General features: G+C 41.3%; 1 protein-coding gene across 18 annotated transcripts in view; it reads right to left on the bottom strand.

Moving 5' to 3' along the window:
• Positions 1 to 12507, bottom strand: part of MTSS1 (MTSS I-BAR domain containing 1) — a 126400-nt gene that overhangs the window by 15779 nt on the left and 98114 nt on the right. For 6 of the 18 annotated variants that reach the window (XM_061447744.1, XM_061447752.1, XM_061447745.1 and 3 more), the window contains exons 8-12: positions 10128 to 10139; positions 4862 to 5019; positions 3490 to 3597; positions 2660 to 2757; positions 407 to 617 (exon numbers count right to left, since the gene is read on the bottom strand). In XM_061447744.1, coding sequence (XP_061303728.1) covers positions 407 to 617; positions 2660 to 2757; positions 3490 to 3597; positions 4862 to 5019; positions 10128 to 10139 — 587 coding nt within the window. The remainder of the gene's footprint in view (positions 1 to 406; positions 618 to 2659; positions 2758 to 3489; positions 3598 to 4861; positions 5020 to 10127; positions 10140 to 12507) is intronic. The other 12 variants (XM_061447747.1, XM_061447756.1, XM_061447750.1 and 9 more) reach the window with 5 other exon arrangements.

The following is a 12507-nucleotide window of genomic DNA, read 5'->3' as shown; positions in this document are numbered from 1 at the left end:
AACAGCCATCAGGTATCAACAACTTGCAATCTGTGCAGGGTATTAACTGGTAACCTCAGTGGGTCAAGTGAATATTATTCCCTCGTGTAAGGTGGGACTTCTTGCTCTTTCTCATCTGTCTGTATCTGAAAGTTAGGCATCTAGGCTCCCTGCAGAGCCAGAATGAAAGCCAAATTCCTTGAGAGCAACTTATCCCTTTCTTCAGGGATGCTGCAAAAGCAGCATAAATCACTCCAGCTAGAGGCCCAACTTTTAGATGGATGAAGTGTAATGAGACCAACCTTACCCTCATTGTTTCACCTGACTCCAAGGTACCCCAAAACCACATCAGATCCTTCTGTGAAAGGTGAGCCAAGTTAGAGAGGCCAGCTCACGCTCAGGTTTTTGTTCTCATGCTTGCACGTACCTGGTTAGGTGCTTCTGGTGGCATGGGGGATGGCGATTTGGACTGGAAAGCATCCTGGGACATGAATCCAGAATCATGGGAGGACACACTGGACAGCCTCATGGGTGCCTGCTGAGGCAGATTGGAGCTGCGATAGCGATAGTGTGAACTAGGTGAGTGCGAGTGCGAGCCACTGGACCGGGAATCACTACTGTTAACGCTGTTCAGACTGCTGTGAGAGACAAAAGGAACAAAGAAAGGAAAGGGGAGAGGAAAAGACACAAGGGCGGGGTGGGGAGAGACCCATATACAGTACAATTAACATTCCACATGTCTCTAGCAACAGGCAGCATAAACCGGAAAAGAAAAAATGTTGACAAATTAAATTTAAATATATATATATGCACATATATATCAGTAAAGAACCATAAGCAGCTGCAGTATCCCTTGGGACTAGAGAGAAAATGGCATTTTACCTTCAATTTTATTCAAATTGAATTCTGTAACCACTCAAGAGTTCAAAGTCAGGTTAGGGATGAAGGGATGGATCACTATACGCCCACTAGCATTTGCTCAGCACTTGCACAAAACCCTCTGCTGATGGCTCTCTCCTATTCCCAGCTTACACCTTGTTGCTCTCGCACCATGGCCCAACTTTTCAATGGGATCTCTAGCAAGGGGTCCAAAGGCATCACAGTTCATCCAGAAGTCTGCCTCTAGGCATGCCACTGCAGTCAGACTAGCCTAGTTAGTCTAGTCAGTCACCAAGCCAACCTGTGAGACTTTTGAAAGCAGCATCAAAACCTCATGCTTCAGAGTACCTGGAGTAAGTTATGCTCACATAAAGGCTTCCTACCAGATAAAAACCATGGGACGGGACACTTGAGTGAAGTCAAGACTTCTGGGTATGTAGTTTAAATTAGTGAGATAGTCAGAGAATTAAAACTCCAATGAATATCGATAAAAATACTTGAGTTTTCAAACAAAGAGATTGATTTTTAATCTCTAATATCCATGAATGACAGCCACGACATGCCGGCAACGTGGGAGCCTCTGAAGCTTCCTGCTGGGGTGGCTGAGCAGGACTAGCAGGATGCATCAATCTGAAGGCAGCTTCCTACTTTTGCTGACAGGAGCCCACTGACTAGCTGAAGGAATGGCTCTGAAGGATACACGGGTGAGGACTGCACCTCCTGTTCACAAATGCCGTGTACACAGAAGACGTCCAACTCAGCTTGGAGCAGGGGAAGAGGAGATCTGCCTTATTCTACCCATACACAACAGTCTGTTGTCATACAGGTTTTACCACACAAGAAGATGAGGTTGATTAGGAACAGATGATGGAGTTTTGGGTTTGCTTTTTCTTTTTGCCATTTTCTTTTACAGCTTCAGGATATTGCATCTTTAAGCCTGTGCTCATTGCTCTAAATATGCATGTTTTCACATATATATATATAAAAGTACTGAAGTTTTTTTTTATATATATTTGCATGCAGAGACAAGTAGGTACATAGGAGAAGTCATATTCACTTGCTCTGACATGCTATAGGTAACTTTGCTCATACACAGGGAACCCGCAGTACATTATTCATAAAGCAAACTAAAAGGTAATCATTTGAGAGCAGCTAGAAAGGTGTTGAGCAGAATACACAATAGGGTATCTTCCTTTTCAGTAAAAGGAAAGAGTAAATGTAGACAGCAGGGTATGGGGGCAACATGCTAATAAACTGTTTTATGAGAGAAAACAGTTTTTTACAGAGAAAGCATAGACAGAATCCAGTGTTTCAACATATTCCAGGACAGCATTAGACAGCATTAAACAGTCAAAAAAACTTGTATCAAAAAAGCATTTCCATCTACCAGACTGTTAGGGCAATTGCCAAGGATGTTTTTCCCTTTTCAATCAGTCTAACTGACCAGTAACAGCTACTTAGAATAATCTAAAAGGTTATCAAATGAAAAACAGAAAAGGAAATTCTGAATGAACAATTTCAGAGCTTAGATCAGTACAGTCTGCTCTTTGATCTGAAATGGATTCAATAGAACTGAATCAAAAGCATCTTCAAGTTGCCTTGAGTTCAAAAGTTGTTCAGTCATGCCCATCTTTTTTAATACTCCCAGTCACACACTTAAATGGATAAAGACCATGAGGGGTTGATTTCATTAAGAGACAATATTTAAGATTTATGTATGCATATAAATCCGTATCACAGTCTGAACTTGCCTCTCTTTGTCCCCAAACAGGTTAACATTAAATATTACCAGTCTACTTACCTGCAAACACTAGATTTTCTGGACATCGTAGTACTGGGAGAAGATGGAGGAGTCTGATAAGACCAGCTGTAATCAGAACCTTTCAAATCTAAAATTACCTGATGAAAGATAATCAATAGCATCAAGGACGTGGAATTTCGCACCCCCCCTTGACAGAAAGCATCTGCTTGTCATACAACATTCATCACCACAACAACCTTTCAGTGCCAACTGACCCAGTCTCTGTTCTTCCAGAATTACAGTGTGTATGTTACTCAGGTGAGTCAGCTTCATCCTTAGCCTTTCAGGAGCTACCATACTTCAACACTAGGGCTGCTATCAGAGATGGAAAGCTCAGATTTGAGTGGAAATGTCTTTGAAGAGTAAACTGGAGATTTTTTTTATGCATGCTCTTTTGTTTTGTTACAAAACATAACAGCCTTAGGGTTTAAAAACTGTTGCATTTTAAAAAATTAATCAAAGATCCAATATTCAACCACAGCAGAGTTTCCCTCCTTCACACGCCTTCAAGCTATCTAATCCCAGCAGTCTTACAACCATGTAAAGACAAGGATGCTGAAATGTAAGGTGAGGAGATGACACTCCTTCCTCATTTACTCTCAGCAGAAACTGGGCATCTTCATATACGTCAAAGTACCAAATACTTCAGGAGCACTCAGTCAGCATTTCAAAACCTATTTTGTTTAAAGCTGTTGTTAAAAATGACCTTGCTGCACTGAAGCATCTACAAAACATAACGTTAAGGCACTAAGTGCGAGTAGTCAATATTCCTCATAACACAGACAGAAAACTGGTACAGATAAAAATGTTTTCAGAAAACCAGGACTAACCTGTTCACTTGAAGATGGCAACTTGTGTGGATCCATGGTGAGACTTTTCAAGTCATCTGATATGGTTTGCAAATGGGTTATTTCTCCTAGCATTGATATTTCTTCTTCCTTGAAAGACATAAGAGCAAGGCTAATCACAGACTTGCTTTTAAACATCACACCCATAATACAATACAGGACCTTCTTCTTTTTGCTGATGACTGTAGGAATGCGCACCAGAGCTTTTTTCTTTGCCCATTAAGTAATTGTTTCTTATGAAAGAGGACTGAAAATATTAAGAGTTTAATAACTACTTTGAGATTGCTGTCAGTTCTGAGGCCCAGAAATCATTTCTCTCATCAACGAGATAAATAAATCTCAGTCTTCTTTTTATGACATCTTCAGAAAAGAGAATGTCATTTCTGCTGCCTTTGGAAGATTTAACTCTTCCATGTGCACTCCCTAATATGCCCTAAGGATTTTAACCTTGAACATAAATAGGGACTAAACTCATTTGCTAGTTTTTGGAAACTTTGAGATAGAGGAACTACACAGGTACAGAGCATTAATACATCTATGATTCATACTGGCTCAAGGTACATCAACAGCTAACTCAGATTATTCCTTCACTGTAAATTACCATGGTAATACCTTAGCTACCATGGTGATTTCATCCAGGTCCTCAGAGTCTGGAATTCACATCCTCCCGCTCAGCCATCACCTCCCTACTTCTCTAAGCATGGTTTTCTGTTGAGATTGGTGCTCTTTGTAAACAGGCATTGGGAACATTTTCCCGGTATGCTGGAGACCTTTCAGAATGCATCATGCTTGCACAAAGCCATAAACAATTCATCACTGGGCTTCAGACAACCTCAGATGATGACAATATACCCAAACCTTTTCAATGAACTGAAAAAGCTGACATGTAGGAGGAAAAGAGCTACCAGAAAACTGCAAGGAAGCAGCCTGCAATCTGTCAGCTAATGTCATCTTACATACACAGGGAAGGTCTTGAAACATTTATCAGTCCTAGGACTGGAGTAGGGGTAAGGAAGATTTATATTTAAGTGGGATGTTACGGAAAAAAAGCAGTGGAAAAACTGCATTAGCAATGTCTCAGGTTGGTACGCGTAAGGAACTCAGGTCCACTTAAGTCTTTGCGCCCACTGCTCCCCCATTAGTCATCCTGAAAGAATTCAATGTCTTCCATCCCTGAATTACTCTAAATGCCTAAAAGAAAGGTCCTGACTCTTGCCACTTTCTAGGCAGAGATGCAGGTTGAATTTTGGCTCTAAAAATGCCCTCATAAGATGTAAAGAGATACTCTTTTTAGAGACTTTTGGCCATTTATCTGATTTGTGAATCATACTGACTTAAAATGGAGAGCTCTTACTATCACAGGGCGCAGCATGGAGATGAAAGCACAGAATCGACCGCGCTCCTCGATCAGAGCTTTTCTGACAGCTTGCTTCTCGGTTTCTTCAAGCAGCAGGTACTTATCATTGACATCTTGTAAAGCACTGTCCAACTGGGGCTGAATGTCACCCCGTCCTGTATGGAGGAAACAATCAAGAGTACATTTTGTCAAAACTGTGGATCTCCATAGTGGAAACCTCATTTTCAGCCAGCAATGCTGCTGGATTGCGCTTTTGCAATGCAAGTCTCAAACAGCATTTTCCCTTCTTTCAAATTAGTATGTGGGTTCTTCCTCGACTAAATCAGGAATTTCATGCCAGTTTTTTCCTCTCTTGCCCAGAATATAAATCCAGATCAATTCAAAAAGGCTCAACAAGCCAAAACCAGCAGTTCACATGGGGGTTTTCTCAAAGTGTTCACTGTAGGAACCCTTCACACCATCCTTGCTGAAAATGAACATCTTGCTAACAGGGAAAGCATTAATCACTAACTGCAGGTAATAGTCCCTTTTCCTTCCTACTTTTAGGAAGTAAAACTACCTACTTTATTTGTCATTAGCAAGGTCCTAATGACAACTTTGCAGGGTCACTAAATGAGTGCATGGATCTCCTATATGAGATGGTATTAAGGACGTGTTACTGGTCAGTGGATCACTGGATTCAAGTACTCTACAGAAGCAACTGCTAAACCAGTTTTCTTTGCTCCAAAGTCCACAACAAAAACCACTTATCAGCATCACAAGCACACATTAATGTCCAGTATTTGTCTGTGGAAATAAAAAAGAAAACAACGAAAAAACTTCTGATGTTTTGCAATCAAAAAGCTTCACTCTCTTGAGCCAACTCATTAACACCAAAACCTTCCGTGATGGTTAAGTACCTTATTCTGCACCAACTGCTTATTCTGCATCATGCCAAAAAGTTTACTTCTCTAGGAATGAAGAGCTACTGCTCAGCTTTAGTGCTAGTGAGCCAGCAATGTCACAATTGCAAGATGTTTTTGTGCACCCCTAAATATTTTAAAGCACCTCAGTTGTGTAAATCTGACTCAGATCACCCAGAAACACCATCACACGCAAATTGAGTATCTAGGTACATATCCATGACACTGTTACTGAACACTAGGAAGTTAATATTGGAAAATGGTGGGTGAGTTACAAGCAGCTACCCAAAATCAATTTTTATGGACAATAACCTTTCCACATAGAGGATTTACAGCTGTGAGCAAGAGGAAGAAAAAGGTCTCTTGATGTGTGTAGTACACAACGCAGATGACTCAAGGTCAGGGTTATAAAACCTTTGCCTTATTACCATATGTACTTCTTCAATACTCCAGAGCAAGGTAAAGTCATCAGCTCCCCTGCACTGAAACACAGCCAGAGCCGCAGGAAAGAAAGCAGTGACAGAAGCAAAGAGAATCACATGAGTTTAGTGACATTACAGACTGGAGACACACAAATCTTCTCTGTACAGAGTTAGACAGAGGTCAGAGACACCCACAAGCAGAGCTCTGTGATGAATCACATGCAGTGCAACACAGGCACAGCCACTGCCAAATCTACCTGGGTACCAAACTGTCAGCAAAACACCCAGTGTCTGATCCTACAGGTCAGGCTGACTGGTGTATTGTGGCCATGAAACTGCTGTGGAAGTAAACAGCTTTAACAGAAATGGACTCCAAAGTTGCAGTCACCTGCTTCCTCTCTCAAAAGTAGCATTTGCCAGAAATAAGTTACAGAAGAGTCCTGGATAACTCCGTGAAGGTCCTGTGCCTTCTCTTCTGTCATCCTTAGAAGACAAACTGGGCCCTTCTGCTTGAAGACTTTTCTGTACATTTCAGGCTCTTCCCTGTATTCTTTTTCCTATTAGATGCAGCAATTACACATTCTACTCTTCTCTGGGATTGTTCTTTTAAATTCCTTATGAAACCAAGACCTGTGTTATTGCTCAGACCCCTTATTTAGAGAGCTGCCTGGAAATTACAACAGGCAAAATAATCTGCTGTTCAAACTAGATACTGGCTCACTACCATGAGTGTACCAAATGCAGAACATATTAGTTGCTAACCAAATCACATACTCATTAGTTCAGCTCTAGAGAACTGTAAACATTCAGCTGCTCCACCATATGATCATGCACATAACACAGTAAACCCTTGCTAAATGCATTCACCTACGCGGTGAGAAGGCACACACTTAGAAAGCAACGGGACCCCACTGATAAAGTGGCTTTAATTATAGTGAATTTTGATAATTTATGTGGACCTCAGAGCACCACATCTTGGACCAGAGCAAAAAGAGCACCCAAAACATGGGGCAAAAATGAACCTCATTTGTACCTGTGTTACTCAATCCAACAATTATCAGGATAACGTTTGCGTATTTTAAACCTCTGGCAAAAGTGTGTGTAAAACTGCATGGCTCCAACACCCTCTGCAAAGGATGTGCAGACCTGGTTTTATGCTATAAAACCTATATAGTCCTACAGTCAGTGGAAACACGCAAGCTGTCTGGGGTGTCACTCAGAGCAGGAAACAAGCTTAGGTGAATCATTCAGATGAGGCTCTGAAGTCAGATGTTTACACAGCATGAATACAGCTGTCTCCTGATGTCTCCTTGCAACTCATCTTTCAGGAGCAGGAAAGCTTTATTAACATCCTTTAAAAGCTCCAAAATGAAGATGTCATTCTAGCAAGTCTTTTGAAATCAGGCATTAACTCTTCCCACCCCCTGAATCACCAGTTGCCTCCCATGGCACTCAGCTTGGGAATTTGAGGGACAAGACCTCTGCACAATTTCACCAGTTTCCTTTGCTAAGCAAAGCAGAGCATATCCCCTTGACAGCACTCCTGCACCCAGAGGACCGTGAGGATATGAGGGCCAACTGCTCCTCATCTACCTTGTGACTCTTCCAGTTTGAATCCACTGCTCAGCTCAGAAGGGAACATTGACCACTAGAGAGCAATGTAATTCTTTTCCTCTTCCAATTATGAGGAGGTCACTTGTCTATGGCATCCCTGACAAATGATTGAAATGTTTTTGCTGTGGACATGAAGCACACTCTCATAAGGAACATCAGCAACTGATGATTCTCTCCAGCCCATCTTCTCTGCCCTTTATGTTACTTGTTCGGAAACGTTTCCAAACCAACACAACTATCTAATGAAAGAAAATAGTTCCAGATCAGTCTTATCATGGGCCAGCTGCATAAGTACACCAGGAAGGACACCACTACCCCAGCTGCAGACAGGTCTGAATGACCCACCAAAGCAATCAGCATTAGCAATGGTCAACAGCATCAAAGGTAGTCACAGCCCTCTGGTCTGCAGCCAGCCAGACACAAATGTGATGGAGGGATGGTTCTGCAGAACATGCCCAGTTGCACTTGGAAGAACAAGTCAAGTATCTGAAAACCAAGGAGAAATCCAGACCCAGCCTTTCCCCAGCTGGACCTCTGGTGTTGCAGAGAGCAGCAGAAATGCAATACCAGAAGTTGTGGACTGACTCTTCCAACAGCCTGGGGACTTGTGGATTGACACAGGCAAGAAACAGCTAACTGAACTGCTTCTCATCAGTATTAACACGAATCCACTGCGACTCCAAGGACAGCCTTCACATGCTACCTTCAGAGGATGTGCTTCACATCATTACCATGATGTAGAAGTGCTTTAAGGGACCAGCATGCATTAGAGCCTCAGGTTTAGAGCGTTCTGTGTGACTCCTGGCTGAAAGCCTCACACAGCTTCTTAAATAACCACTGCTGAAAAAGAACTTTAGTAAATGAAATGTATTAGGGACAAAGGAAAAGGTAAACTTAATTTTAAACCCAGTTTCATGCCTATATTTTATAAGACAAACTAGCAAAGCTATCAGCAACAGGAAAGGAGATCAGTGATTTTTAAATACTGTCAGTGCAAGTCTGACTGCTAAAGTTAATGCTGTTATTGACAAAGTAAAATATTGGCGATTCATTATTACTGCAGCAAATAATGGTGACATTTTCCACATACTCACTTAAAGAATGCTCCCTAGCACTTTTTCAGGTGTCTGCACAGAATCTGAATAATCAATACTGGACATTTTACCCAGACTGGTGAAATTTACAATGTATGAGACAATGCTGAGTACACTTTTATTCATACAAACCAAAGCCATTCATCCCCAGATCAGCTTCTTTGTAAGAGCATACCTGCCAGGATGAACAATCACTCTAAGTCCTGCACAGTGAAGCCAATAAATAAACTAATATAGATATAAGCTGAGAATGGAAGAATTTTGCCACCAATAGGTGGGAAAAAGTGGAAAACCTCATTGCTGGGCTTAAGTGCAGACCCCTTCAGCCACCAAATCTGAGTCTTTCTGGTGGCCACTGGAGATCTAAGTTGTCCCTTAAAAGAAAAGTTCCAAGTTACCAAAGGGAACTTCCAGATTGAATTACAAACCAGGAAAAACACAGAGGGGACAAACAGCAGGCACCAGGGTGCCCAGCTCCCGAAGCCTCACCGAGATGCCTCAGCCAGGGTTACAAGCAATTTATCTCATCAATCCAGGCTTCTCCAAAGGGCAACACCTACATCATCACACTTACAAGGGGAGACACGGTCATTTCTCTCAAACTCAGAAACACTGCGTTTCACTCGCAAAAAACCTCAAGGCAGCTACTTTAAATCCGCAATACAACTTGAACAACATTCCAATTTAAACAGGTTTGAGATAGGATCAGGCAGGAGACAATTGTGATGCTGATTTCCACCCCTTTCCCAGCACGCAGTTAAATATAGTGATTTCTTACCTATTGATTAAGAAAGGCGCATGCGATTTTCAGAGAAAGGGGGACTCAGATCACAGGTTTACAAAGAACAACACTAAGGACTTTAAGCTCTAGACTTTAAAAGTCGTATTAATTATTAATAAGATATTCAGTTATTTGAACATCACCTTGATGACATGTCTATTCCATTTAACTTCTCTCCCAACTGTGACATGACTTATCAGTCCATGTTAATCCCTTTCTAAAATATACCAGAGGTTTTTCTACAATACTGATTTTCTTTTTTTACGGCATTTCAATTAGGTGCCAAAAGAAAATAAATCAAAAAATGGTTTGCTCATGATTAAGTGATATTTTAGTAGTTTCATTAGAAATTAAAGTCTAGGCAGTTAGTTGAGACCAGACACCATAAAGAGGCCACAGCAAGGGCTACAATGAACCAGCCACCAGGGTTACAGCATGGCACAGACTTACCCAGAGCCTCAGCTGTCAGGCAGGTGCGCATGGTGAGAAATTGCAGGACACAAAATTGACACAGAAAGGAAAATAAAAAAAGTCAAACTCATATTCCAGCATTCCTGGAGTGCAGACATTATCATCAGCGCCAAGACAAGAGACCAAGCGGTTTGCACTAGACTATTTTGACTTCTTCCATTGCTGATAAAGACAAAGGCGTTAACTTTGCTTCCTGAAGAGCTGCTGCCAGTTAAACTCCCGGTTATTTAGCATAAGGTTTTATTTTAAGAGTCTTAAAGCAGTTTAGGAACTTAGTTTAGCTTGCAGATCCCTAGGTGAGAACATGCTAACCCATGCTTCAGAGAAAGTGCACAACACAGCTAACTGCTAAATTCTGGTGAAGCTGATGAAGTGGCACAAGGCTCGTCCCCTCACAGGGAGAGGGAACTCAGACTTAAAAAACTCTAGGTGGGTGCTGCACTAGAAACCACAGTGCTTTTTGACGTTCTCTGCTGCAATTACATTAATAGATTGTTAATTAAATGAAAAGCTAATTGCTGAAGCAATGTGGAAGAACATCAAACAGATTAACCATGATATGTAGATTTTAATATAAAAACTTTATATAAAACGTGCAATAAACCTGGCTTGCTGTCAAAAAGAGGGAACTATCATGAGGCATTCAAAGCTCCAGGAATGAAAATAAACCAAAGAAATAACTCCAGCCATGGATTTTGCAATTTATTTTCACTGAATTCACTGAAGTGGAGCTTACATTACAAGCTTATGGAGGGAAATAAGAAAAAACATCAAAAAGCCCTCAGGCGCCATGGCCTCATCCACACAGGATTTTCCCCCTGCAACAGATAAGGGTAATTTTCTCACTAGCTTCTCTCCTTCTGAGCTGTATCACACCAACTCTGCAGCGAGTCCTGGCTCTCACTTCAGTCATTATGCCACACTTGACCACTTTAGAAGAACAAGGGCATCTCTGGTGGAGAAAGGGTCTGGGCAGGGGTCTTCCCTCCCCAGCCTGCCACTCCAGATTGGACATATGTCAAGTACAGAAACAGTGCAAAGCGCTTGAATGAGAAGGTCAACATGTGCTTTAAGACCTGAGATGTTCTTTGGTTGTAATTACATCGAAGAACTTTGTTTTCCAGTTAAGAGTCAGGGTTTGTGCAAACATCATTGAGAGCACTGTAACAATATTACAGTTTCAAAGACCAGAGTGTAACACAAAACCAGTAAAGGCTCTAAAACACAAACAGGTCATCTTTGCTAACCAGAAAGAGGGGAAGAAAAGGCACTTTTAGCAGTATTACAATAAATGAATAATGATGTTTCTCTCCCTCAACTTCATTAAAAGTGAGAGTACTTTCCAAAACTGCTGCATACACAAAATCAGAGGTTGTGAGTTTGGATACTCAGCACTGCTGGGAGAGAAGAACAAATGTACTGAATGTTAAGGGCATTCTGCAGAAACTTCTGGGAATGGCTTAAGAGATAAAAATCAGTTTTCACATTAACACGTGTATGTACTATTGAGAATGTTACATATAACTCCTTTTCACACATCTGCTTGGATTTAAACATTTCCACACACAGTGTCACATGAAGAACCTGAAAACGAAACCTGCCAGCCAAGTTATAGGTACAAGGGAAATCTGCTTAGTTAGTCATCAATAGCCAAGGTGAAATATAGAAAATAAAGCCAACGTGCACTCCAGATTTTACACAGACATTCACTTACATTTTAAGTTAGTCACTCAACCATTGTTATTAAAGTAAGCATCATGAATTTGATTAACCTTCCAAAACGCTCACATGCAGAGCCACAGCTGCTGTCTCTGCTCTGAATTCAGTATAGCATCAACAGCTTCCAGCAGCTCTGGATCCACTTATGAGGCCTTGACTCAGCAGAAACCTAAACATGGGATTTATTTTAAATATGTGCATAATTATTGTGCTGGCTCAGGTTTGCTGGGCTGCCTTCTGATGTGCCATGTTTGTCTGAAAACAAAGAGCAATTTAGAAAAGGTATCCAGGTCCATGCATTACGTAGCTTCATCTGTTCAGACAAGAGCGAAGTTTCAGTGCTGGGGTGGGCAACAAGTCCTAAGGGCCTGTTTTCATTGGGAACAAAGGCATGAGGAAAGGATGTACCTTGAAGACCACTGTGCCATCCCCAGGGACTGCATAGATCTGGGAGGTGCACCAGGATCCTACTTAGACTTTATATACTTAGACTACATATGGGCTTATTTTATTTAATAGTCAAAGACAACTTAAAGAATGAAAATTATCCCTGTAAGGTCTTTTGAAAAGCAAGACCTTCATTTACACAGAGACTTGTCATTTTATCACATATGTTCTTGCAAACTTCCAAAAAGGACCC

This window comes from Pezoporus flaviventris, unplaced genomic scaffold, assembly GCF_033815535.1.
Source record: "Pezoporus flaviventris isolate CSIRO_AGI_PZ_B2104156 unplaced genomic scaffold, CSIRO_AGI_Pfla_v1 ptg000007l, whole genome shotgun sequence".
NCBI lineage: Eukaryota > Metazoa > Chordata > Aves > Psittaciformes > Psittacidae > Pezoporus > Pezoporus flaviventris.
Note: the sequence above shows the minus strand (reverse complement) of the source record. Positions and strands in the feature narration are given on the sequence as shown.